This window comes from Ostrinia furnacalis, unplaced genomic scaffold (genome assembly GCF_004193835.3).
Source record: "Ostrinia furnacalis isolate ACB-3 unplaced genomic scaffold, ASM419383v2 OfSCF0694, whole genome shotgun sequence".
Lineage (NCBI taxonomy): Eukaryota > Metazoa > Arthropoda > Insecta > Lepidoptera > Crambidae > Ostrinia > Ostrinia furnacalis.
The window spans coordinates 54,320-82,236 of NW_021130933.1; the positions used below are offsets into that span (position 1 = coordinate 54,320).

Genomic DNA, 27,917 nt, shown 5'->3' on the forward strand with positions numbered 1-27,917 from the left:
AACCGTTTAGAAGTTGTAAAGCTACTTATTTGGATTTTCACTGAGTACAGTATTAAATTATGTAATACTTATACTTTAATGTTTTATTTATTCTCCTTGTATGTACCACTTCAAACTAAACTTTTAAACAAAACGATGAGGCTGATTGTATTTATATTTTAAAACTTACATAGTTACCTTTTTAGCTTTAAAAGAAACATTTATACTTTCCAATTAAAGCTTTTGACTGAACTCAAATCAAAATCAAATCACAACTCTACCACTGCTTCAAGACAGGACAGAATAAAACAGGATTTTTAGCAAAGAACTCAGTCTTTTATTATTTTTTGAGTTTTTTTGAGTTTGTGCTACATTTTTACAATGTCACTGTGCCGAAATTAGATCCCGGATATCTGCTTACAATCGCTTAAAAATCAGTTACGCCACTTTTGCACACATCTGGCGATACCGTCTCTATATTCCACAAAAAAAATAATGTAAAAAAACTTCCCCTTTCGATATTCGTTAATAATATCGCCAATTTGTTGTTTTTTAACAAAAAATCCCTTTTTAAATAAAGACTCCTTTCGCAAAAGGGTGTTGCAAGGGTGATTTGTAAAGCCATTGTGTTTCATTGCACCTGGACGTTTTTTACTGATTAACTGAATTGCATTTTTTTCTTTTCTGCACTGACGTCCTACGTATTCCAATGCGAATGATAAAAATGTTTTATAGTATTCGAAAGCTAGAATTTTTTGTACAAAGCTTCATACTTAATGTACTTCTACAAGTCATCTTTTAGAGTAGTTTTCAAGGTGATGTTAATAAAATAATGCAAAAGTAACTTTGTATTAGTGCCTAAACCTTTGAATACAATTTTATGAATATCCTACAGACCTAAATACATTGAAAAAAGGAGCTAAATACCTACAAAATATTAGGGTGAGAATTAAATATAATTATGTTGGTAGAGTTCTTTTAAATTACTTAAAAATCAGATAGAAATACAAAAAAGTAGGTACTTAAACCTTACAGTATTTATTGCATAACTAAATATCGCTAAATTACCTATTTCTCACGTAATTTGACTCTATTTTCGGACTCTACTATTATTCTAGCTCTATAAAATGTGTGACAGCGATACCTAGTGTAGAAAGCACAAACTAATAAATGTGTACAGCGCCATCTTAGAACTTTAGACGTAAAAGCTTTTTCTACTCTCCGGCAGATGGCAGCACTTGCAGCTAACTTCACTTTAGACGAATGATTTTTTATTTTTTTATTTCTTTGCCTGCATTTTTGACAATCAAGCTTGCCAACTTCATGCCATTACAAGTTATAATTTTGAAAGATGGCCACCGTCAAGTTTGCTGTTGTCGATGTAAATGATTTTCTATCTAAAAAACAGGCTGCAGAGCCCGATATTGCTGGTGACTGGGCAAGATTAGAGGAGCTTTACAACAAGAAGTAAGTCTTTCACATTCCAACTGGCATAATTTATCAGATATTTGTATGTAAACAATTCTAACCTCATCCTATTGTTTTTCGTAGATTATGGCATCAATTGACTTTAAAACTGCTGGAATTCGTCGACCACCCGAATCTTCAGACTGGGGATAACTTGATTCAGCTGTACAACAACTTCCTTACCACTTTTGAGAACAAGTAAGTTTTGCAAGTCATATCATTGTTTTGCTGATGCTGTCAGCATAATGATGGTGATTCAGTGATTTTTCTACATTTATGAGTTACTCTTTTGTGACCCTTGACTAGTAGCACTCTAGGAATATCTCCACACCATAATTATTACATTACTAGCTGACCCGGCGAACTTCGTACCGCCTTAGCGTAGAGATTTTCTTTATATTTTTTTCCGTAAAAACCTTGTACAGAGTATTAGAAAACTACAAAAAAAAAACAGCCAAATCGGTCAAGCCGTTTTCATGTTATGTCGTGACAACGGAAAACGGGTTTCATTTTTATATATATAGATTTGACCTAAAACTGAATTTAATCTTCTGTTGTTGTCACTTGTCACAGACACCACAGTCCACAAGTATCTTTAGGATAGATTTTCAACTGTGAAAAACCAACGGTAGAGCCGTATACTAAAAGGCGCACTAAACTAAGGGAGATTGTTTTCATTGCTAGGTTTTGATGAACATAATAATTGTCACAGGTAAATGACCGATGTCCACAGAAATATCTAAAAGACCCTGCTAACAGTGAATTCTTACAATAAAAGCTTGTAAAAAAGATTTATTATGAATAAATTTGAGAAATAATTCACAGCATGAGAGGAATCTTACCTATTAAAGTACATGGAATAACTTATGTAATATCTTTAAAACCAATAAAATATGTGTTTTACTAAATAAAACTTTTTATTAACATCCAGAATCAACCCACTGTCTCTAGTTGAGATCATCGCACACGTCATCAAGCAGTTCAGCAACAAGAAGGATGCCATCGCATTCCTCGAGAAGACTGAAGCTAAGGTCAAGGCTAACGATGAAGCATTGGCTCTGTGCAAGGTAAGAAATCTTAATAATTGTTTTCAAGGCGAGAGTGAATAGGCACTTACAGGGCAGATATGTACCATCCTAGACTGCATCCCACTTAACACCTGGTGCGATTGTGGTCAAATACCTGCCTCGTTATGCAAGAAAAGTAAGTTCTTTATTGTACCAAACAAAGACAATTGGGTTTCAAATTAAATACAAAGTATAATTTTTGATCGTACCAATATGGCATTAACATGAACTGGTACAATTAATGATATTTTATGCAAAGACCCCTGCTTAAAGATAAAACAAGTTTAAAGATTCCAGGGTTACTGTTTTCCCCTGCCTTTGGGAGAACTGAAAAGCATACAAGTCCTATAGAGAGCCAAAATCTTACAAAAAATATTCTAACCTCAAACAATATTGTGCTGTACTGTTCCTAAAAAAAATAAAATAACTATGCCCCAACTTACAACAGCAAGATACATCATTAAACAGTTTTTTGCATAATACAAACTAAGTTATTACCATTGCTTTTAAAGGTCCTACAAGGCCAGATATACCTCGAAGACCTGAACGACCTGGATTCAACGGAGAAGATCATTGAGCATTTGGAAGGCACTCTGGAAGACGCAGACGGAGTCACTCCAGTGCATGGGAGGTTTTATAAACTAGCCTCTGAGTACTACAGGTTGGTAATTAACATAATCCATTCATCCAATCGTTGGTAATTATCATAAGAGTTTAATGTCTTATTTTTCTTTCAACCTAATGTCGTCCATTACTGGACAAAGGTATCCCCCAAACATTACCACAATGACCAGTCCTGTGCCACCATTTCACCATTCCATGATCCACACTAGATTGTTGATACAGTAGAATCCCGATTATCCGGATCAATTAAAACCAGGGGTGTTCCGGATAATCGATTTCAAACAAAAACATACGGGTCGAATTGAGAACCTCCTCCTTTTTTTTAAGTCGGTTGAAAAATCGAACAATAATTAACTTTTTACAATAGAAAGGGTTTTCAATACATCATTTAGAGTCTAAAAATCTAAATTTTAGACCATTGGATGAACCCATTTCTTTTAAAAATGAACTAAACGACGTCCGTACCGTGTTACGGTGGCGGCGCCTTCCGTTTTTATGGGTCCAGACCTCAAATTGGTAATTAGAAATCGTAAATAATGAGTCCGGATAATCGAAGTCTGGATAATCGAGATTCTACTGTACATAAAGTAGTAGGTCTATTGGAATAGAGAGAAAGTGATGATGTCTGCCAATTTCTTACTGGAACACATTTATTTGGTTGAGTTATTTTGTAATGTAAGTGACTTGGGTGGTCTTGAAGTATGCTGACTATGGCCCAGAACAGACGGTGAAACGAAACTGCAACTTTCTGATGATTCTTATGAATGTAACTGAAATTGAAAGTTTCAAACTGGTCGCGTCATGTGTGGTCTCTCAACGGACGCTATGGCAGAAACTTAGATGCAACTCAAAAGTAACTAGCAGTTGCAGTTGCTTTTCACCGTCTGTTCTGGGCCTATAAGGCCTAACCGATTCAGTTGTACTGAGGGAGTNTATTGGGTGGTCTCTCAACGGACGCTATGGCAGAAACTTAGATGCAACTCAAAAGTAACTAGCAGTTGCAGTTGCTTTTCACCGTCTGTTCTGGGCCTATAAGGCCTAACCGATTCAGTTGTACTGAGGGAGTAGTGTGCCTATTGTTATTGTTATTATTGTTGCTTAATCAGTGACGTTTATTGTCAGGGTCCGCGGTCCCATGGCGCGCTACTACCGTGCGGCGCTACGCTACCTGGGCTGCGTCCGCGCGGGCGCCGAGCTGCCTCTAGCGGAGCGCCGGGCGCTGGCGCTGCGGCTTGCCCTGGCTGCCGTGCTGGCACCGAGTGTGTACGACGCGGGAGAGCTGGTGAGTGGACGGAACTAGTCTGTAGGCCTAAGATGCGCGCCGTGATAGGCGGTTATCACGCCATTTTATCGATTTTGCCCATACAAATTGACGTCGATAAAAGTTATCACGGCGCGCATCTTAGGCCTACTGGTCTGCGAGCACGTAGAATGTCGTCCAATGACCCCAAGCTACCCATCCTTATCGCTGTCGCGCTTGCACACTTACTGCGGGCGCGCGTCGCACAGTCGCGACAGCAATATAATTACGCGCGAGCGATAAGGATGGGTAGCTTAGGGGCCATTGGACAAAATTCTATGCGCTGGCTGCCGTACTCGCGCCGAGTGTGTACGACGCGGGCGAGCTGGTGAGTGGACGGAACTAGTCTGGTCTGCGAGCACGTAGAATGTTGTCCAATGACCCTGTGGCGACATCTACGATACGCCACTACAAACGTGTACCAACAGATGGCGCTGTTACGACTGCACTATGGCACACTACGCCGCTCATACAAACCTGCATCGCGGTGACGGAGTTTTCTACCCTGCCAAGTACATATAGACAAACCAAGATGGTGTAAATTGGACCTTGGTCCCCGAGCATAACACCCGCTCGGAAGGAAGCATTAACATCTAGCTTCCTTATTGTGTGTTGAGCATCATATCCCACAACCCCAAGGTAACCCATCCTTATCGCTCGCACGTAATGTTGCTGTCGCGCTCGCACACTCACTGCGGGCGCCCGTCGCACAGTCGCGACAGCAATATAATTACGCGCGAGCGATAAGGATGGGTAGCTTGGGGTCATTGGACAAAATTCTATGCGCTGGCTGCCGTACTGGCGCCGAGCGTGTACGACGCGGGAGAGCTGGTGAGCTTGGATTAATAAATAAATAATAAATAAATCTTTGGACAATTTCACACAGCGCCAGCTAGCCCCAAAGTAAGCAACTTAATGCTTGTGTTATGGGTGCTAGCTTAACGGATATACTACTTATATACTTTTTTTTTTATAAATACATAAATATTATACATAGTCACACCCAGACCCGTCACAGAAATTAAAATTCATCATTTCAATTTCTGCCCGGCCGGGAATCGAACCCGGAACCTCTCGGCATAATAGTCCGTTCTGAACCACTACACCAAACGGCCGACTAAATTAAACGGCCGAATTATAATAATATTGATCATTTACCTGAACAAACCCAGCGTGGGACGTCCACCCCACAAAGTAGACCGATGACATCACATAGATAACAGGGAAACGTTGGATGCAGGCCGTTACCAATCGATCAACATGAAAAACATTCAGCAGTGGAAGTCCTATGGCTGAAATATTGATGATGACCTGAAAAAAAAAATTCGTATTTGTCTGGCCAGCGAAGGGACTAAAATGCTCCATTTGCAAGTTAATAAGTTCTTTATAGCGTGCCTCTAACATCATTTAAATGCGGGTAATGCCGAACAAGTCGTTATGGAAATCCTTAAATCCTTTGTTTAGCGGCAGACTTCACTCACAATTCAGCTATGAAATGAACTTTTGAAAAAACTTTTACCCGTCCAACTCGTTAGCCTATACTCCTAGATAGAGTATAGGCCAACCAAATCCTCCATTTCAGTTTTGACTTTGTTTTGATTTGTCAAAAGTAGTGTAGCTCTTTCATGCAAGCAGGTATTTCATTAAAAATCTTAATGCACATTGCGTAACATTTTTTTTTTAAATATGTAGACCTCATTTAGTTCAACGAACCTGTCTTCATTTGTCTCTGGTAAATCAATAATAACAAGTCGTTCCATTCTTCTCTAACACCACCTATTTTTTCTTCAGCTAGCGCACCCGATCCTGGAATCCCTCGAAGGGACCCCCGACGCGTGGGCCATAGAACTAGTCCGCACGTGTTCCCGCGGCGACATTCAGGCCTTCACCGCTGTCGCGGCGCGCGCCAACCACCCCGACCTGAGGCGAGCCGACCACACGCTGCAGAGGAAACTGGCCATCCTGTGCCTTATGGAGGTAGGGATAGAGTCCATTCTTCCCTGGCTATGAGGTAGCAATAAGGACGACTTTTCTCTGTCAATTTGTCGAGTGTACCGAGTGACCGTTGGATGATAGCGTTAAAACAATCACAACAGCGAGCGTGGGGTGAAGCAGATGAGTGTTAGTGTTACGTAGTCAGTCAGTAGTTACTCGAACTGAAAGTTCGGAAGACTTACTGTGCTATAGGGTCCATTCTTCCCTGGCTATAAGGACGACTTTTGTCTGACAGGCAAACTGATAAGACTTGAGCCATATAGTCCCTTATGAAGGTAGGGATAGGGATGAGAATTGCTTGGTAATAGGGTGACAATAGTGGCGACTTTTCTGTGACAGTCATTCTGAAAAGTGCCCAATTCAATGCGCGACCGTTGGGTGATAGCGTTAAAACAATCACAATAGCAAGCGTGGAGTATATAGCAGATGAGTGTTAATGTTACGTAGTCACTCGAACTGAAAGTTCGGAAGACTTGCTTACTGTGCCATAGGGAGATCAGTGACTCTTCTTCCCTGCTGGTGGTCACTAAGACTTGAGGTGTGACAGTCTTAGGAGAAGCTGGCTATATGAATGTGCCTTAGTGTCTAGAGAGCACACACCACAGAGGGCAGTTCTCTTCTTTCTGTGAGTTCCTCTATGGCACATAGAGCTGGTCCGTGCGTGTTCCCGCGGCGACATTCAGGCCTTCACCGCTGTGGCGGCGCGCGCCAACCACCCCGACCTGAGGCGAGCCGACCACACGCTGCAGAGGAAATTGGCCATCCTGTGCCTTATGGAGGTAGGGATAGAGACGAGTTTGGCTTGGGAGAGAGGTAACAATAGGGACAACTTTTGTCTGGCAGAGTTCCGAATTCAATACGCGACCGTTAGGTGATAGCGTTAAGACAATCACAACAACAAACGTAGGGTGGAGATGACAAATGTGACAGTCATTCTGAAAAGTGCCCAGTTCAATGCGTGACCGTTGGGTGATAGCGTTAAGACAATCACAACAGCGCGCGTGGGGTATAGCAGATGAGTGTTAATGTTACGTAGTCACTCGAACTGAAAGTTCGGAAGACTTACTGTGCTATAGGGTCCATTCTTCCCTGGCAATAAGGACGACTTTTGTCAGACAAGACTTAAGCCATATAGACAGTCATTCTGAAAAGTGCCCAATTCAATGCGCGACCGTTGGGTGATAGCGTTAAGACAATCACAACAGCGCACGTGGGGTATAGCAGATGAGTGTTAATGTTACGTAGTCACTCGAACTGAAAGTTCGGAAGACTTACTTACTGTGCTATATGGAGGTCAGTGACTTTTCCCTGCTGGTGGTCACTAAGACTTGAGGTGTGACAGACTTAGGAAAAGCTGGCCATATGTATGTGCCTTAGTGTCTAGAGAGCACACACCACAGAGGGCAGTTCTCTTCTGCTAGTGTCTGTAGTCCCTCTATGGTACATAGACGTGTGCTCTCGCGGCGACATCCAGGCCTTAAGGCGACCACCCCGACCTGAGGCGAGCTGACCACACGCTGCAGCGGAAACTGGCCATCCTGTGCCTTATGGAGGTAGGGATAGGGATGAGAATTGCTTCGCAATGAGGTAGCAAAAAAGGTGATTTTTCCCTGGCAGGCATAGTGACGAGTGCCCAGTTCAATACGCAACCGTTGGGTGAGCGCGTTAAGACAATCACAACAGCGAACGTGGGGTGGAGGAGATGACAAATGTGTTAGCGTTCGACATGGTCATAAATATCAATCAGTATAAGGCGCGATGATCACACGCTTGCAGCGCAAGCTGGTCAACTTGTGCCTTATGGAGGTAAGGATAGAGACGAGTTTTGTGTGAAAGATAGGTGGCAATAAGGACGACTTTTGTCTGGCAGGCAAACTAACGAAACTTGAGCCATACTGTGCCTTAGGAGGTAGAATCACAGACGAGTTTTATCTGTCAATTTGCCGAGTGCCCCGAATGACCACGAATGAGATATACCTGTCATAAAATATATGTATCAACAATTAACGTAGAAATTAGCACGGCACTAAAGAAATATATTCAAAACTGCCACGCGGTCTCGTGCTAGATGGGCGTCTTAAAGGCCACCTTCTATCAACGGGAGCGCGTGGTAAGTAACTTGCTTCTGAATGTACGAGGGCGGCACTGAAAATTTCGGGAATCAAGGAAGTGAAACAACATTACTATTTAAAAATGTATTTATTGCTTTTTAAAGTATTCTCCGCGAACTTTGACACATTTTTCCATACACGAAACCAATCATTGAAGTAACCATTGCATTCGGAAGTTTGGGTCTCCAAAATGGCCGTTTTGTAGGCTTCCACAGCTTCTTCAGGTGATGAAAATCTCTGACCACGCAATTTATTCTTNTGTAAAATTTGAGCACCTACGCTTTAAAAGGAACCCCCATGCAAAATTTGAGACTTCTAGCACTTGTAGTTTCTGAGATTTCGTGATGAGTGAGTGAGTCAGTGTCCACAAGGTGGACCGATGACATCATAAAGGTAGCAGGGAAGCGCTGGACGCAGGCCGCTACCAATCGATCAACATGGAAAGCATTGGGGGAGGCCTATGTTCAGCAGTGGACGTCCTATGGCTGAAAATGATGATGATGATGATGAGTGAGTCAGTCAGTGACCTTATAGATATTATACTAACTTGGCAAGAGGCGAAGCTGCCCTGCCGGCTGGATCCAATCTATCATCCAACCCTCGGTGCACAGACACCGAGTCCAGGTCCTCCAAGTGGATTGATTGCAGGTATTCTGGGGTAGTCAGTTCCTCTGCTGTGGCTTTCTTGAAGCTGGAAACACCGGTTAATTAATTATAAAAAAAAATTGTACATGTTTTTGTTAATGTAAAATACATTGAAAGTTAACTACATTATCTAAACATTCAAGTTTCATGAATTTTAGCAAGCTTTTTACGAAAATATTTTATTTTGATGCTTACTTACTGCACTCGAAAAACATAATCCTAAGCATAGTCTAAACAAGTTGCTATTTGAGAACAGGGATCATAAATTTTCAGAACGGACAGTTTTTTTAAAACACTGTATACAGGTTGTCTCAGAATGGATGAATTAATTAAAAAAAAAACTTACATTTTACTTATGTTATTCAAATTGTATGGAATTTTCTTCTTCCCATAGCATAGGGTAAATAAAGGCTAGCGTCCACCTGTCCGCATCGTACGCATCGCACATCCGATACGATGTGTTTTGTACGATGCGTCCGTTGCTTACGATACCGACAAGTGGACAAGCTTTAATCACCCATTCTGGGACACCCTGTATTGAAGAAAATATATTTCGTCAAATATAGGCAAAAGTATATGTTTCACTTACGTCTTGAGCAATAAACTTGAGCAGACGACGGACACCGAACTCATCGCCATAGCTGCTGAAGCCATCCACGGCTGTGGACATTAATAAATGTTTGTTAATTCAGATCTCAATAACGTTATCCATATCAATTCAGTGATTTAAACGTTAACCTGGCCCAGACTGACATTCTCTCTTAGGCCAAACAACCCTTTTAACCCCAGATTGGTGGGGAATACAACCCCTTTAACCCCATATTAGTGGGGAATACAACCACTTTAACCCCATTGTAGTGGGTAATACAACCCCTTTAACACCGGATTAGTGGGGAATACAACCCCTTTAACCCCAGATTAGTGGGGAATACAACCCCTTTAACCCCCGATTAGTGGGGAATTCAACTCCTTTAACCCCCGATTAGTGGGGAATTCAACCCCTTTAACCCCAGATTAGTGGGGAATACAACCCCTTTAACCCCCGATTAGTGGGGAATACAACCCCTTTAACCCCCGATTAGTGGGGAATACAACCCCTTTAATCCCATATTAGTGGGGAATACAAACCCTATAACCCCAGATTAGTGGGGAATACAACCCCTTTAACCCCAGATTACTAGGGAATACAACCCCTTTAACCCCCGATTAGTGGGGAATACAACCCCTTTAATCCCATATTAGTGGGGAATACAAACCCTATAACCCCAGATTAGTGGGGAATACAACCCTTTAACCCCAGATTACTGGGGAATACAACCCCTCTTGAGCCCCCTTGGGTCAGTCCGCCTCCCGCCCCTTGCTCTAACAAACCAAGCAAAAATGCTTCCTTTGAGAATCGAACTCAGCACCATTCAGCTTTCGTTACCTATAGCTGCATCCCTACCCTCCTAAGACAGGCTACCTCTTCCTAGCTTAGAATCTAGGATATTCACCCACTTAAAATAAAGGCCTATACTCCCTCTTATGCCACCCTCAATTCTCCCTCCCCCCTTCTATGTTAGACGAGACTTGACTCCCAACCCCCTACTAGACCAGATTGCCCTCACCCTCTGTGTTGGACTGCCACCTCTATGTCAGACTGTCTCCCTCTGTGTCAGACAGCTTCCTCTGTGTTTAATTACCCCCTTTGTGTCAGACAGCCCCCCTCTCGCTCAGAAGCTCTACCACGTCTAGCAGGTCAGTCTTACTATATGACTAGTCACCCCCCTCCCTCCCTTGATCCGGATTGTCCCCTTCTTGAGCCAGACTGTCCCCTCATTCAGCCAGTCTTTCCACACCTTGAGCTAGTGTCCCCCTTCCTTGAGTCAGATTGTCCCATACTTGAGCCAGACTGTCCCCTCATTCAGCCAGTCTTTCCACACCTTGAGCTAGTGTCCCCCTTCCTTGAGTCAGATTGTCCCATGCTTGAGCCAGACTGTCCCTCCTTTGAGCCAGAGTGTCCCCTCCATGAGCCAAACTGTCCCTTGCTTGAGCCAAACTGTCCCCTACTCAAAGTCTTACCTGCAGCTGTAGCCCATAGGCAGCGAAGGCGCCGCTAGCCAACGGAATTCCCAGCAGGTTGTATACTGAAGCGAAGATGAAGTTGAGTCGGATGCGCCGCACTGTCGCTCGGGAGAGAGTGAGACACGCCACCACGTCTAGCAGATCGTTCTGGAATAAAAGAAACAGGTTAATAAATAAGCTATTGAGGTAAGGTTTGGGTGATGTATATCTGACAGACAACTAGACGGTGTTAAGTTAGGTGTTTCTGTATGGAGTTTTGAAGACTTTTGAAGTTTGTTAAGTTAAAGTTCGTTTTAACCAAAGTTAAAGTAAGATGGTGCAACCCAGGGTCAGATAGTGGAACAATCTAATAACAAATACATAGTTTACATAAGTAGACAATTTGGTAACAAATACCTACTTCGAATAGGTATTAGACAAGTTGTTCGTCGGACTGAAGCCTAGGTTACCACCTCGTCGAGCATCGTCATTCATTTGCCAAACGTCGTCCTTTGCGAAATAAAAGAGGAATCTCTTATAAATATGCGAACATCAAGCCTTCCCAATCAATTTGACCAGCAATGACAGGGAACTGTCGTTCAGGTTCGCTATTCTACTAGTGATGGCAATGCTGATGATGATAAATAATGATGATGATGATGATGACTTACCCTCATGAGTACTAAGTCAGCGGCCTACCTTCTACTAGCTATTGCAATTCCGACGTCAGCCTGACGATGATGATGATGATGATGATGATGATGATGACTTACCCTCATGAGCATTAAGTCAGCGGCTTCTACGGCGACGTCGGTTCCACTGGCGATGGCGATACCGACGTCGGCCTGACGATGATGATGATGATGATGATGATGATGGTGACTTACTCACATGAGCACGAGTTCAGCAGCCTCTACGGCGACGTCAGTGCCGCTCGCTATTGCAATGCCGACGTCAGCCTGGCGATGATGATGATGCTCTGATGATGATGATGGTGATGACTTACCCTCATGAGTACTAAGTCAGCGGCCTCTACGGCGACGTCGGTTCCACTGGCGATGGCAATTCCGACATCTGCCTGCGCGAGCGCTGGCGAATCGTTCACGCCGTCACCAACCTGTCAAACACAAATACATGGCGGTATAGATGACCCACGCTGAACTGTCCCACCAAACTCAATGACAGGGGGGCGCTACCATCGTTCAACTATATGGTTTCCAACATGGCAAAAATCGGAACCAGCGATCCGGTATTGACGGTGGCGCCCCACTGTCAATATCATTGATAGGACAGTTCAGTATTTGGTATGGTGAAGTCAGAAATTTGATATCATCATTTTAATTTTTTTAATTTTCATACAAAATAAATTTTATAAAATCCGATTTGTATGAAAATAAAAATAATGAAAATGAAGATATCAATTTTCTGACATCACCATACCACTTATATGCCCATGTTAACATGGGCTAGTATCGGCTCATATACCCATTTACCTAACACCCTGTATACAGATTCGTTCGTTTCAGCCAAATGACGTCCACTGCTGGACAAAGGCCTCCCCCAAGGTTTTCCACAATTAACGGTCCTGCGCTGCCCGCATCCAGGCTCTTCTTTATACAGGTAGCCAAATCAAATCAAGTAATTTACTCAATACATAAGGGCAGGGCGCAGCTTGCATTGCCTTGTCAGCATCAAACAGATTGTAAAATCTAAAATAGCCAATAAGTTCGCAATACGTCTTTGTTACAATTGGAATAAGGTTGTGTTATCAACTTTTGCCCACTACCTCAATACCAAATACCATCAAAATGTGTCCAGCCGTTCTAGAGTAATACTAACTCAGCTTTGTTTTATTTCTATTTCTAAACGAAGTAGCTTACCATAGCAACTTTCTGTCCCTGCTCTTGCAGTTTCTGTATTTTCGCCACTTTATGTGAGGGCAGTACCTCTGCGTACACCTTGTTTATGCCGACCTGAGAAAAAATTAATAGTGTTATACAGGACTACATAGTATTATACAGGACTACATAGTATTATACAGGGCTGCGTAGTATTACACAGTCTCGTATGTCTCCGGTCATCAGGAAATATGATACAGGGTGTAGGTTCTACACAGGGCTACATGCAAAACAGGGTTATGTGATATACAAAGCTGCTATACATGACTACGCACAGTACTAAATACAGATAAAAAGCTACGTACTATACAGGGCTATGATACAGGTCTGCGTTTTATACAGGACTGTGCAGTATTACACAGGGCTATGACATATAGGGTGTAAGTACTACACAAGGCCATGATATAGGGTTAAGTACTACACAGGGTCATGACACAGGGTGTAATAAGTACTATATATGACTGTGATACAGGGTGTGAAGGACTTACTTGTCGCGCTATAGCCACGGCAGTCTTGCGATTGTCTCCCGTAAGCAGACACACTTCCAAGCCCATTTTCTTGAGGCAGTACACCGCTAAATGGGCTTCGGGCTTCACCTCGTCTGAAATGCCTATTGTACACACTAGCTGGTCTGAAATGGATAGAAAATTATTGCTTTAAGCAAGCAAAACATTGACACAACATTGAATTGAGTTCATTATTTTTATTAAGAATTTATTAGTCCAGACTTAAGTCCCTTTCCGACTGCTCGCTTTCAATTTATTATTCACTTTTACACTTTTATTTCACGAGTACTTTGTTTTTGTTTATTTATTTAAACTTTTTGCACATAAAAGCAATTCACAGTGGCGGACTTAATGTCAAATGGCATTCTCTACCAGTCATTCTCTAAAGTATCTGAGTGACGCTGCTATGAGCAGCACTGGCTGGTGATAAGAAGAAACAAGAATTGACTGGGATTAATAAGTTTTTTTTTTTATGCTTGACAAGGCAGGTACAGTCCTATCAACTTAAGCTGAGAATTGCATTTGTGTGAGTGATCGCCAAAAGTACCGTTAGTAAAACACATACAAATAAAATTAAGGTTTTATTAAAAGGAAGTCTATAAAACATTTGCTACCAATTGGGCCGATGCATGTAACGACACTTGACACATCCTTTTACATAAATAAATAAATAAAAACAGGTCCTCGCTCAGCATATGCCAAGGCACGAAGTACCTCGACGCTGATATTCTGCGAGCACCGTTTATAGAGAGGGCGTCCAGCCAGCCTTACAAAATACAACAAAAAGACAAACTTTATAAAATTACAAAATAAAAACACACTAAAAACTTTTCGTTCACACCTTTAAAATACATATTCAATTTTCATAAAATTTCTTTCACTTGGCTGCTTAATGGATTTCGTACAGGAAATTCACTTACAGTAGGAGCCATTTCACTAATATTTGGAACACAATTACATAAAATTACACGTATCTGCTACCAGTACCGGGGGTGAAGTGAAGTATGTGAGCGACAAGGAAGCGGTGCGTGGCGGACGCGCCGCGCTTCAGGCCGCTTGCTATAATAAACCGGTTTAAACCATGCGCGGGACGCGCCGCGCTTCAAGCCGATTGCCACTCTACACTATCGGTGTGCACTCACACAAATGCAATTCTCAGCTTAAGTTGAGAGGACTGTATTTGACCGCGAGCGTTTAATGGCGATTAAGGGATAAATGGCCATCGTGGGGAGTGATGTTTCCTGGGTCAAAAAGCAGGAGTTTTAATTATTCCGTTAGTTAACTTATTAAAAAATACTCTACACGTAGGTATTTTTCACTTTTTCAAACTGATGAAAATTTAAAGAGATAAAGCGCGCCAAAGTTCAAGAGAAGAGGCCCGTGACGTCAATGAGTGCTTAAAAGTGCCGCACTGTGTGACATCGTGCGGAACTTCAACGCACCATAACTATGTAATTATTTGTTAGATTGACAAATAAAAATATACATGTCCAATATTTTTTGATATTAAACATGACGGACTAAAAATTTTTTTTTAGGAAACTAGCCTGGAGACTAAATGACCTGATTATGATGATAAGTTTGTCTCACCGTTAATAGCAGCCAGTACTGCTGTCCTTCCTAACTCCTCATCCCTCAGAAGAGCCTCCAAGACTGAACGTGGAACGGGAACCCCGTTCCTGTTCATCCATTTCCGGTTGCCTATTAACACCACCTGCTCCACTTCCTGCGAAGATGATATTCATATTCAATTATTCACTTCGCAATGTTACAGAAGTTCCAACAATAAAGCACAAGTTGAACATTGACATATAAAGCCCGGTCTGTAAGCACGTAGAATTTTGTCCAATGACCCCAAGCTCCTTATCGCTCGCGCGTAATTATATTGCTGTCGCGACTGTGCAACGCGCGCCCGCAGTGAGTGTGCGAGCGCGACAGCAACAGCGAGCGATAAGGATGGGTAGCTTGGGGTCATTTGACAAAATTCTACGTGCCCACAGACCAGACTATAGACTATATAAATCTTTTCTATTGCTTCATGTGTATGTAGATTATTGTAGATGCTTTAAGGTCATAGCACACTTATCAAATACCGTTAATTGCAACTATTTGACAGTTCGGAGGCACTTAGTGGCACGCTGAAAATTTGAACTTTGAATGTGAAATCGTGGATGTTTATGAGAAATAGTGCTTCAGAAATGTGGTGACTGGTTCAGTGAAATAATCCTGACACTGACACACTTGTGTCATCAACAATCGGGTTTGTTTGACAGCTCGTGGTTGTTACTCTATTCCAAAGTAATATTAACTTTATGGTTGGGAGAAGACTAACGTTCGTATTCACAAACATTACTATGAGGTCTCACAGTGCGCGTGGACACACAGGGTCACACACGAACCAATCACAGAACTCTATTCAACGCTGTGCCTTCGATTTTCTGTTTCACTTAAGCAAGTATCGTTTGTGAATACAGGTGTAACACTAGTCTGTAGTGGCGCGTCAATAGATGGCGCCACACGTTCTATTAGGCATAAAGACTCACCTCTCCCTCATTGTCAGTCTTGATCAGCGTGTGCAGCCTGGCAGCGGCCTGCGCTGAACTTAAGGCAGCATCGCCGTCGCTGGCCAACACTTGGACGCAGACGCCGTGTAGCTCGAAAGAATTGCCCACCCTGATGGAGGTAGAAATAGTTTATAGATAGTTGGGTATTTTTTGTGGGGTGCAGATGTACCCCCAATGTTGATTTGGTGCTTTTTGAGTGCATTATAATGGCTATTAGGTTCATTTTTATAAGCACTTTTATTTACATTCATTAATTAAGCATCCGATAGGGCAGCAAGGTTTGAAAGTGGAGGCCACGTACAAGAAAGCGCAGCGTAGGACGTCCACCCATAAGGCGGACCGATGACCTAATAAAGGTAGCAAGAAGGCGCTGGATGCAGGCCGCTACCAACCGGGCGATGTGGAAGTCATTGGGGGAGGCCTATGTTCAACAGTGGACGTGCTGTGGCTGAAATGATGATAATTATGATGATTTTTGTGAGGTGCAACTGTACCCCAAGATTAATTAATTGATTAATCTAATTGAAATGTCGTGGGATGCAGTTGTTAATTGTCTATAAATAAAAACGACATGAATTTAATAATATTTTTACCTGTAACACCACTGCGTTGCTGCTTTGTACCTTTTAACACCCCACGCCTCATTGGGGTACAAATGCACCCAGGGTACAATTGCACCCTACCATACCTCACTAGGGTACAATGCACCCAAACTTTTTCACACTTACTTGTCTTGATTCAGCACGTTTTTCAACGAAGGTATATCCACACTCTGGTCTCTCTTCGTCCTCAATCTAGCACGGAGTCCACAGCCTGGTGCTGCGACGAAACCCACGCACTTTAGACGCGTGTTAAAATAGCTGCGTTTATTATGCGACTTCACTGCGAAGGGTACAACTGCACTCCCCCACACCTCAATGGGGTACAAATGCACCCAAACTTTTACACACTTACTTGGCTTGATTCAGCACGTTTTTCAACGAAGGTATATCCACACTCTGGTCCCTTTTCGTCCTCAATCTAGCGCGGAGTCCACAGCCTGGTGCTGCTACGAACCCCACGCACTTTAGACGCGTGTTAAAACAGCTGCGTCTATAGTGCGACTTCACTGCGAAGGGTACAACTGCACTCCACCACACCTCACTAGGGTACAAATGCACTCAAACTTTTTCACACTTACTTGGCCTGGTTAAGCACGTTCTTCAACGAAGGTACATCCACACTCTGGTCTCTCTTCGTTCTCAATCTAGCACGGAGTCCACAGCCTGGTGCCGCTACGAACCCCACGCATTTTAGAGGCGTGCTCTCGCCTAGTACTGAAGTGCACCATTTCACTATTGCTGTTGGGAAATAATGTTTGGTTAGTAAGTAAATCTTTAGAAACATTTAAGACTTAGTTTAAGCATATGTTAAGTTTTACTACAAGAAAAAAAGTATAACTATACAACTATTTTACACAATCTAGTCCCAAACTAAGCCAGTGGCTGACTGGTATTTGGCATATTTTAAGCTGTTTTTGTAGAGAAAATACCTCGAATTCTAATTATTTTATAGAATGTCACATTTTATGGCATGTTCTGATTATTTTAGGTGAGATAATATAATGTAAAATAAGTTTCTTACTAAAACTATTTCTATATGGGAAATATGTCTCTTTGTATACTTTATCCTAAGACATTTAACTCGCAACGCAAAAAGAGGGGTGTTACATGTCTATTTGTGCTCAGCTCTTAAACGAGTGAATCGATTTGGATGCGGTTTTGGCAACTACATATTATTTTCAACCGACTTCAAAAAAAGGAGGAGGTTCTCAATTCGACCCGTATGTTTTTTTTTTCTATGTTTGTTACGCGATAACTCCGTCAAATTATGAACCGATTTGAACAAATCTTTTTTCGGCGTATAGGTAATACCTCAAGGGTGGTTCCATTTAAATTTAATAATAAAAAAAACAACCCCCAAGGATGGAAAATTGGGGATGAACTTTTTTATACGCAATATCTCCGCCGATTATAAACCAATTTGAACGAAAATTTTTTTGTTGAATAGGTATTATCAAAAGGGTGGTTTCATGCGAATTTGAAGAAAATATTTCACCCCCAAAGGGTGGAAAATTGGGGATGAACTTTTTTATACGCAATATCTCCGCCGATTATGAACCAATTTGAACGATTATTTTTTTGTCGAATAGGTAAAATCAATAATTTTAATTATTAGTTATTTTTTTGTGTTCACGCATTTGTAGTCGGTTATATTTTTTTTTTAAAGTTATAGTTGGTTATTTATACCTGCAGCGACCGGATGCTCTGAGTTGGTCTCAGCGGCCAGAAGGCAAGCGACCACGTCCGGCAATGTATTGGCTGATCCGGTTAGAAGCGACACGTGGGCCACTGCCATACTGCCGCGTGTTATAGTGCCGGTCTTGTCGAATATCACTGTTTTCACCTGAAAATAACAAATATGGGTGAATATGAATGTCTGTAAAAAGCGCATTATAAAAGCCAGACTATTACAATACATTATTGAGTGAATATAAATGCCTGTAAACAGAGCATTTTAAAAGCCAGTCTTTTACATCTTTGGGGTAAGAGGCAAACTATAGGTTAAACGCTGTTGCATTCAATTAAAATTGTATAGTAAAGACACAAAAAACATGAAAAGAAAAATATTACTCTTGAAATTTGCTGCGACAGCACTGCGATTCAATTTCTGTATCTTATCTCACATGATCACCTGTAAATGTAATATCGCAGTGACAGAGACGTGGCAGTGAACGACACGTGGCAGTGACGCGACAGTGACATAGTGACGCTCCGTGACACCGGCGTGACGCTCTCTGACTCCACCTTGTGATCTGTACCTCTAGCATGAACAACTTTCGTCTTCAAATCGTTTGCGTATTCGACAAAATTCGATACTCAAGTACTCAACCTTCGAATTAAACGATAAAGTGACAATTTTCATTCTCAAAATAAGTTTCGTGCAAGCATTTCTCATACTAAGTTCAATTCACGACACGTTCACAAGGGCGCTGTTGTAGTTTTCGTACTAAATCTTTTTATGGCGATTCGAACTCGAAAGTTTTTCGTGCTAGCCGTACTGGGCTCGCCATCTCGTACATTGAGTGTCGTGACCCACCTTGTGTGCGTTCTTCAGCGGCTCGGCACCCACGCCGCACCCTGAGTGACTTCATTGTGACCCACCTTGTGCGTCATGACCTACCTCGCGCGTCATGAACCACCCAGTGACTGCACAGCGATGCGACAGTGACTTAGTTACTCCACAGCGACGCGACAGTGACTCCATAGTGACCCACGTTGTGCGTCATGACCCACCTCGCGCGTCATGACCCACGTTGTGCGTCATGACCCACCTCGCTCGTCACGCCCCACCTTGTGCGCGTTCTCCAGCGGCTTGGCGCCCTTGGGCGTGGCCAGCCCCAGCGCGCAAGGACACGCGATGGCGAGCGCCGACAGTGACTTAGTGACGCGACAGTGACTTAGTGACGCGACAGTGACACTATAGTGACCCGCCTCGCGCGTCATGACCGTGACCCGCCTTGCGCGCCATGACCGTGACCCGCCTCGAGCGTCATGACCGTGACCCGCCTTGCGCGCCATGACCGTGACCCGAATCGAGCGTCATGACCGTGACCCGCCTCGCGCGTCACGCCCCACCTTGTGCGCGTTCTCCAGCGGCTCGGCGCCCTTGAGCAGCAGCCCCTGGGCGGCGCCCACGCCGGCGCCCACCATGACGGCGGTGGGCGTGGCCAGCCCCAGCGCGCAGGGACACGCGATGGCGAGCGCCGACAGTGACTTAGTGACGCGACAGTGACTCCATAGTGACGCGACAGTGACTCCGCAGCGACGCGACAGTGACTCCATAGTGACCCGCCTCGCGCGTCATGACCGTGACCCGCCTCGCGCGTCACGCCCCACCTTGTGCGCGTTCTCCAGCGGCTCGGCGCCCTTGAGCAGCAGCCCCTGGGCGGCGCCCACGCCGGCGCCCACCATGACGGCGGTGGGCGTGGCCAGCCCCAGCGCGCACGGACACGCGATGGCGAGCGCCGACAGTGACTTAGTGACGCGACAGTGACTCCATAGTGACGCGACAGTGACTCCGCAGCGACGCGAAAGTGACTCCATAGTGACCCGCCTCGCGCGCCACGACCGTGACCCGCCTCGCGCGCCATGACTATGACCCGCCTCGCGCGTCATGATCCACCTATTGCATCATGACTATGACCACCTTGTGCGCGTTCTCCAGCGGCTCGGCGCCCTTGAGCAGCAGCCCCTGGGCGGCGCCCACGCCGGCGCCCACCATGACGGCGGTGGGCGTGGCCAGCCCCAGCGCGCAGGGACACGCGATGGCTAACACGGATAGCGCGAAGTGAAACGCCGTTTGGACGATCAGCTCCCAGCGGGTGAACTTGTTTAGGTACATATCCTGGGAAAGAATGAAAGAGAGATTAAGAGCTGATTTTTCAATCGTCGAGTAACTGAAGAATAAATGGCAATGCCAGATTTTGTATGGAAGGTGGCGTCTTTTTTTTTTCGCGCGGCCATCGACCAAACCATGTTTTTTGATTACATAATTAACTTTTTAAAAAAATAAAACCGACTTCAAATGCGTGAACACATATTAAAAAAACTAAAAATTAAAAATATTGCGTATAAAAAAGTTCATCCCCNGTTACTACTTAAACTGCTATTATAATGCTATTATACTGCTAATGTACAGCCATAGTGAACTTAAAGCTGTCTAATTTGTGCCCAAACTGGTTCTATAAAAGCATTATAGCAAGCTATACAGCTCGTATACAGCTGACATACACAGCTTGTGGAGTACATGTGAACGACTATTGAACTCTTAAATGGAGTAAAATGTTACTTGGGTAAAGTCTAGGATAGGGCTGAAAATATATCCTATCCAATGTCGAGTAAAATATTTCTTTCTCGGAAAATTCCTTTTTTCGTGGATTTAGAAATGTGTTCTGAAAGTCTATTGAAAATGGATGAACGTATGTTAATTTTCGTACAGGATCAATAAAAATTACACGTTTTGACATTGAGTGGACGCGCATAAAATTATGCTGAGCTCTGGCCGTACGAAAGATGTCCAACACTGAACCGTCCCAGCTATGACACTGCCAGGAAGGCGCTACTATAAATACTGGATTACCTATTAGTTCCAATGTTTGCCCCGTTGGACTATGACATTTACAAGAGGGCGCTACTATCAAGGATTGTTAGTTTTTTATTTTTACCACTTGTTTCAAAATCGTTTCGTGAACACTGTCACTATCACTAAAATGACACTTTTCTTTTAAGAAAGCTTTAGCTCATCACGTCACTACTAAGAAAGAAAACCGGCCAAGTGCGAGTCGGGCTCGCGCACAAAGGGTTCCGTAGCAGCAAATATAATAAACTTATTATGTCAATTTAATCAACCTATCTCAAAATGTGGTCTCTCAACGGACGCTATGGCAGAAACTTAGATGCAACTCAAAAGTAACTAGCAGTTGCAGTTGCATTTCACCGTCTGTTCTGGGCCTATAAGGCCTAACCGATTCAGTTGTACTGAGGGAGTAGTGTGCCTATTGTTATTGTTATTATTGTTGCTTAATCAGTGACGTTTATTGTCAGGGTCCGCGGGCCCATGGCGCGCTACTACCGTGCGGCGCTACGCTACTTGGGCTGCGTCCGCGCGGGCGCCGAGCTGCCTCTAGCGGAGCGCCGGGCGCTCGCGCTGCGGCTTGCCCTGGCTGCCGTACTGGCGCCGAGTGTGTACGACGCGGGAGAGCTGGTGAGTGGACGGAACTAGTCTGATCTGCGAGCACGTAGAATGTCGTCCAATGACCCCAAGCTACCCATCCTTATCGCTCGCGCGTAATTATATTGCTGTCGCGACTGTGCGACGCGCGCCCGCAGTGAGTGTGCGAGCGCGACAGCAACATAATTACGCGAGAGCGATAAGGATGGGTAGCTTGGGGTCATTGGACAAAATTCTATGCGCTGACTGCCGTACTCGCGCCAAGCGTGTATGACGCGGGCGAGCTGGTGAGTGGACGGAACTATACAAATGTTAAAAAGGACTGAGTGGACTGTATTAGATGGATAGGCCTGCCGGTGGTGATTATAGGTATGCAAGAAGCAAGGAAACTCCAAAAAAGGGCCAAAACAGTAGGTATATTGCTCAATACATTAGCAGAACACGAGAGTACAAAAGCAACTTCAAAAATCAAAAAAACAATATTAAAAAAAAGTAAAAAACCATAAACAATTATCAAAAGAGGATTGCTGGCCAAACTGCCAGCAACATCTGTAGTCTGGTCTGCGAGCACGTAGAATGTTGTCCAATGACCCCAAGCTACCCATCCTTATCTATAATGTTGCTGTCGCGCTCGCACACTTACTGCGGGCGCCCGTCGCACAGTCGCGACAGCAATATAATTACGCGCGAGCGAGAGATCTCTGTAATATCTCCAACTCCAGGTTGGAGTTGCTAGCTGATCCCCAGAGTTCTATTCCATAGGTCCAGATCGGTTTGAGTTGGGATTAGTAATTGTTTTAACTGAGAAAAAAATACTTGTATTCGTCTGGCCAGCGAGGGGAAGTGTAGAACAATTCCTCCATTTGCCAGAATGGGTTGTTATGGAAATCCTTGAAGGAGGCCTTTGTCCAGCAGTGGACCTCACTCACGTTTCAGATTTAAAACGAACCTAAAAAAACGTTTACCCATCTGTCTAGCATAAGGACTGTAGACCAAACCCTCCGTTTACTTCTGGTTATTCTTTTTGCTACAATATTTTTATCATTTTTAAGTCTTTTTATTGATACTTGATGGCTCAGCATTCAGCTTCAAAATACGTCTTGGTCTCCAATAGGAGATTTATTTACTTACAAACAGTCGACCCGAAAAACCCGAAAAAACCGGTTTAGTTCGGTTTTTTAAAATAAAAAAACCGATTTTTCCAAACCGCTCGGTTTTTGCATGCCCTAGTTGCCATTACCTTTGGTTTCACCCAGGGTTCGAGGATATATATCAAGGGATATATATCAAGCCGGTTTTGATGATATATATCAATTTTTAAAATTTGTTACTGTATTTGTACTTTTTGACATAAGATTTTTATTTTTTTAGTTGATTTTGCCGTATTTCAAAGATATTTTATGTTTTTGCTTTATTTGTCTGATTTTAAGTTTTAAAAACATTAAAAACATGTTTATGTAACACATATGCAATAGTATTCATGAATAATACAATAAAATAATACTATGGCTTTCATACAAAATTGATATATATCAAAGTTGATATATATCGGATATATATCATAAATATCCGATATTTTGATATTTATAATAAATATCGGATATTTTCGAACCCTGGTTTCACCATAGTTTCCTGTTTCAAGCTTTTAAAGATGGGATCAGAAGTGCCAAAAGATGTATTTTTTAAATGTAAAATTTTATTTTCTTATCTCAAATAAATCATATAATTATCCAATAACACCACCTATTTCTCCTTCAGCTAGCGCACCCGATCCTGGAATCCCTCGAAGGGACCTCCGACGCGTGGGCCATAGAACTGNAGCTTTTAAAGATGATCAGAAGTGCCAAAAGATGTATTTTTTAAATGTAAAATTTTATTTTCTTATCTCAAATAAATCATATAATTATCCAATAACACCACCTATTTCTCCTTCAGCTAGCGCACCCGATCCTGGAATCCCTCGAAGGGACCTCCGACGCGTGGGCCATAGAACTGGTCCGCACGTGTTCCCGCGGCGACATCCAGGCCTTCACCGCTGTCGCGGCGCGCGCCAACCACCCCGACCTGAGGCGAGCCGACCACACGCTGCAGAGGAAACTGGCCATCCTGTGCCTTATGGAGGTAGGGATAGAGACGAGTTTGGCTTGGGAGAGAGGTAACAATAGGGACAACTTTTGTCTGGCAGAGTTCCGAATTCAATACGCGACCGTTAGGTGATAGCGTTAAGACAATCACAACAACAAACGTAGGTGGAGATGACAAATGTGACAGTCATCCTGAAAAGTGCCTAATTCAATGCGCGACCGTTGGGTGATAGCGTTAAGACAAACACAACAGCGCGCGTGGTAAGTTCGGAAGACTTACTTACTGTGCTATAGGAAGACTCTTCCCTGCTGGTGGTCAGTAAGACTTGAGGTGTGACAGACTTAGGAAAAGCTGGCCATATGAATGTGCCTTAGTGTCTAGAGAGCACACACCACAGAGGGCAGTTCTCTTCTTTCTGTGAGTCCCTCTATGGTACATAGAGCTGACCACACGCTGCAGCGGAAACTGGCCATCCTGTGCCTTATGGAGGTAGGAACACAGACGACTTTTCTCTGTCAATTTGCCGAGTGCCCCGAGTGACCGTTGGGTGATAGCGTTAAAACAATCACAACAGCAAGTGTGGGGTGAAGCAAACGACTGTAATGTAACGGTGTTACATAGTCGCTCGAATCGAAAGGTCAGAAGACTTGCTGTGCCTTATAGAGGACCAGCTGGTAGTTAAACAAAAAGATCATTATAAGAACTGGTGGCAGCTTTAGGAGAAGCTATATTCTGTCAAGTCTGAACAGCGGTCACTAATTTCCGCCAACAGTGGTCACTAATTACCTTTCCCCTTCTCCACCAATCTGTACTACACGTAGTAGATTGTGGCCTGAATTTTATGGGACGTATCCATAGAGTCTATGGCATAGACTATACCTTAGTTTTTTCTATACCTTATTTATTAAATCATTGTTGTTCCCAGATGGCGTTCAACCGCACGTCAGCGCAGCGCAGGCTGACCTTCAGCGAGATCGCGCGTGAAGCCCGCGTGCCGCATGACGACGTCGAACTGCTGGTCATGAAGGCACTGGCCGAGGGGCTGATCAAGGGACACATCGACCAGGTAAGGGTACTTCCAGGGTAAATAAATAATAATAATAATTAAATAAATTCTTTATTTTCTCCACAATCTAAATCTAAAGGTTTACAATGTAAGGTGATTATCTTAAATTACAATTAAATGTAGTGGACAGACACTTAGATTGCGGGAGACTGGTGTCTGAGCTAGGTTGCGAGCCTGTATTACAGAACACCAGGACTCTCCGCTCTCGACGTGACCGACTAAAACCTGACCTGTGTGTGTATATGTGTAAGTGTGTATGTGAATGGGAGAAGTGCTGGAATGAGCGTTGTGTACTTATCTAGGGTATGGCCTGGAGTTCTAAGGAAACGATGAAGGGAAGGAAAAGGAAAGATCAGGTTAAGGATGAGTAAAAAGTCGAGCTAAAATGATCAGGGATGACAAGAACATTTCTTACATGATGGTGGTTATGCAACCTCGCCCGTTGTCGGGTTTAGGATGGATAAGAGGGGATCTGGTAGCTGAAAGATTAAACAGGGGACACATCTACCAGCTAAGGATATTAAGACATTCATTGCTTACATGGATTAAAAATTGAAAAATATATTTATTGGAACCAAATTACATTTCACATTTCTTGGGAAATCCTGTCTAATTGTAAAACCTGTATTAAGAGGAACCTGCTCGATCTTCAATACATTTAATTATTACATTTCACATTTCTAATTTAATATACTTACACACTAGGGATGTTATGGATAATGTAGTTTCGGTTATGGATACGGTTACGGATATAGGAATAAGATTATACCGGTTACGGATAATTTTTTATTTCGAATACCTATCCTAAAGTTTCGGTTACGGTTACGGATACCCATAACATCCCTGTTACACACTAAACTTAATCATGGCGTCCTTTCACAAGTATTACAAAAGCCTAGTTCCAATATACTGAACTGTCCTATCCATTGACCCTCCTGTCATTGAGTTTGGTGGGACAGTTCAGCGTAGTGATGAAAGAATTCGAGTGTTTTAAAAGAAACTCGACTCGTTTGGACGACTTATGAGACTTCACAACTCTATTGAGTCTTTAAGTCTTGAGCTTTTTAGGACTCTTCGATTATGATTTGTTTTATTTTTAGACTTAGTTAATTTAAAAAGATTCCAAATTTCAGTCGTGACGAAAAGACTCAAACATTTTAAAACGACACGACTTGTTGGAGTCGTGAGTCTCTAATATTTCAGTTCACTTTTAGACTGCTACAGCTAAAGTTATGTATTGCCCACATATTTTCGTATATGTAATGTAAAGCAGGATAGAACCATTTGATTGGAGTATTATTTATAAGTTTTATTATTTTCATTTTATAGAGCTCGTCGTGTGCCAAACGACTCGAGTTCTTTATCAAAAGATTCACAACTCAGTCGTGAGTCTTTCAATAAATAACTCGAGTCGTTTTATTTTCGAGTCTCATTATAATCATCAGAGTTCCCTCGGCTCAGCGAAGAGTCTCGAGTTGTATTTTTGGAGTCGAGTCATGAAAATCGAGTCCGGTCCCAAAGGACTCGGAAGACTCGAGTCCTTTCATCTCCGGTGCAGTGTGGGTCATCTATACCTTGTTTTTTGTGTCGCAGGTCAGCGAGACAGTGAGCATCCGCTGGGTGCGGCCTAGGGCTCTGCCCCGCGCGGGCGCGGCGTTGCTGGCGGCGCGACTGGACGCGTGGTGCGCGGCCGTGGCCGGCGCCGCCGAGCTGTTGCACCACAACGCGCCAGACTTCCTCACTCTTTAGAGGTAAACACTGAAATTTTTCCCGAAGTGGTAGTGGAACAGGTGGTGGAACGTGGTAAAACTCTTTTTTTTTTTTTTAATTTTTGTTACTTAGTTTACTTTAGTTTATATAGCTTTCCGCCCGCGGCTTCGCCCGCGTGGAATTTTGTCTGTCACAGAAAAACTTTATCGCGCGCGTCCCTGTTTCAAAAACCGGGATAAAAACTATCCTATGTTCTTTCCCGGGACTCAAACTATCTCTATGCCAAATTTCATCAAAATCGGTTGCGAAGTTTAAGCGGGAAAGCGTAACAGACAGACAGACAGAGTTACTTTCGCATTTATAATATTAGTTGGGATTAATTTTATAAGTTGTCGCCATTGTAATTGAATTTTGAGCCAAGCTTTACGCTACCCAGATTGTCTTTTATACCAATGTTTTTAAACATTTTTTATGACACGACCCCTAGTATGAAAAAAATATTTTGCGCATTTTACAAAGAATCCATACAACATTTTATGCATTTGCATAATTAGATTTCGGATAAATCTATCTTTAAAACTTTTGTTTTTTTACTAAGGCAGTTTTTACGACCCCCCAGGGTGTCGCGACCCACAGATTGAATAACACTGGTCCTATACCTTTCTAATTTGTATTTAAACAGACTAAGGTATTGACCTTAAATGCTGTTAGTCATTAGAAGTCTTCTCATAAACATAGGCTTCTATATTTGTTCGGAATGTACATAATAGCCAGGGTTAGTACATGACCGATAGCATATCAACATCTAAAAATCCACAACAACTAATTCCAACTTTTGAATATAATATTTGTACATTATTCTGTTAAAATATCGCAGTGTTCTTTTTCAGTTTGAATTGCATTTTATACATATCAATTCCTAAAAATGCCGTTTCTTTTTACAGATACCCTCCATTTCACACCATCAGAGTGCAGTTAAAACTTCAGAAACAATAATGATAGTTTCAAACAAATTGTTGAATGATTTGTATGAATGGTAAAATACTATGCTTTATATTCTACTTAAAATAAATTATATTAAACCC

The 27,917-nt window shown here is 42.9% G+C and overlaps 1 protein-coding gene across 2 annotated transcripts; it reads left to right on the forward strand.

Moving 5' to 3' along the window:
• The first annotated feature begins 1,284 nt into the window (after positions 1-1,284).
• Positions 1,285-27,917, forward strand: Rpn9 (regulatory particle non-ATPase 9). Of its 2 annotated transcripts, XM_028323804.1 has the most exons (10): positions 1,285-1,446; positions 1,531-1,644; positions 2,378-2,513; positions 3,026-3,174; positions 4,260-4,419; positions 6,229-6,279; positions 7,077-7,211; positions 24,982-25,122; positions 26,716-26,873; positions 27,777-27,917. In XM_028323804.1, exons 1-9 carry the CDS (start codon positions 1,331-1,333, stop codon positions 26,869-26,871), a joined length of 1,158 nt encoding a protein of 385 aa, XP_028179605.1. In that variant the 5' UTR covers positions 1,285-1,330; the 3' UTR covers positions 26,872-26,873; positions 27,777-27,917. The 2 variants fall into 2 exon arrangements, with proteins under 2 accessions (XP_028179605.1, XP_028179606.1); XM_028323805.1 differs by lacking the exon at positions 7,077-7,211 and having other exon boundaries at positions 6,229-6,414.

What these genes read in the sequence shown, in the direction of transcription:
- Rpn9 (XM_028323805.1), top strand. Translation starts at nt 1,331, where the DNA reads ATGGCCACCGTCAAGTTTGCTGTTGTCGATGTAAATGATTTTCTATCT. An exon ending in CTAGCCTCTGAGTACTACAG is followed by an intron (nt 3,175 to 4,259) that starts GTTGGTAATTAA and finishes GTTTATTGTCAG; the next exon opens with GGTCCGCGGTCCCATGGCGC. An exon ending in CCATCCTGTGCCTTATGGAG is followed by an intron (nt 6,415 to 24,981) that starts GTAGGGATAGAG and finishes TGTTGTTCCCAG; the next exon opens with ATGGCGTTCAACCGCACGTC.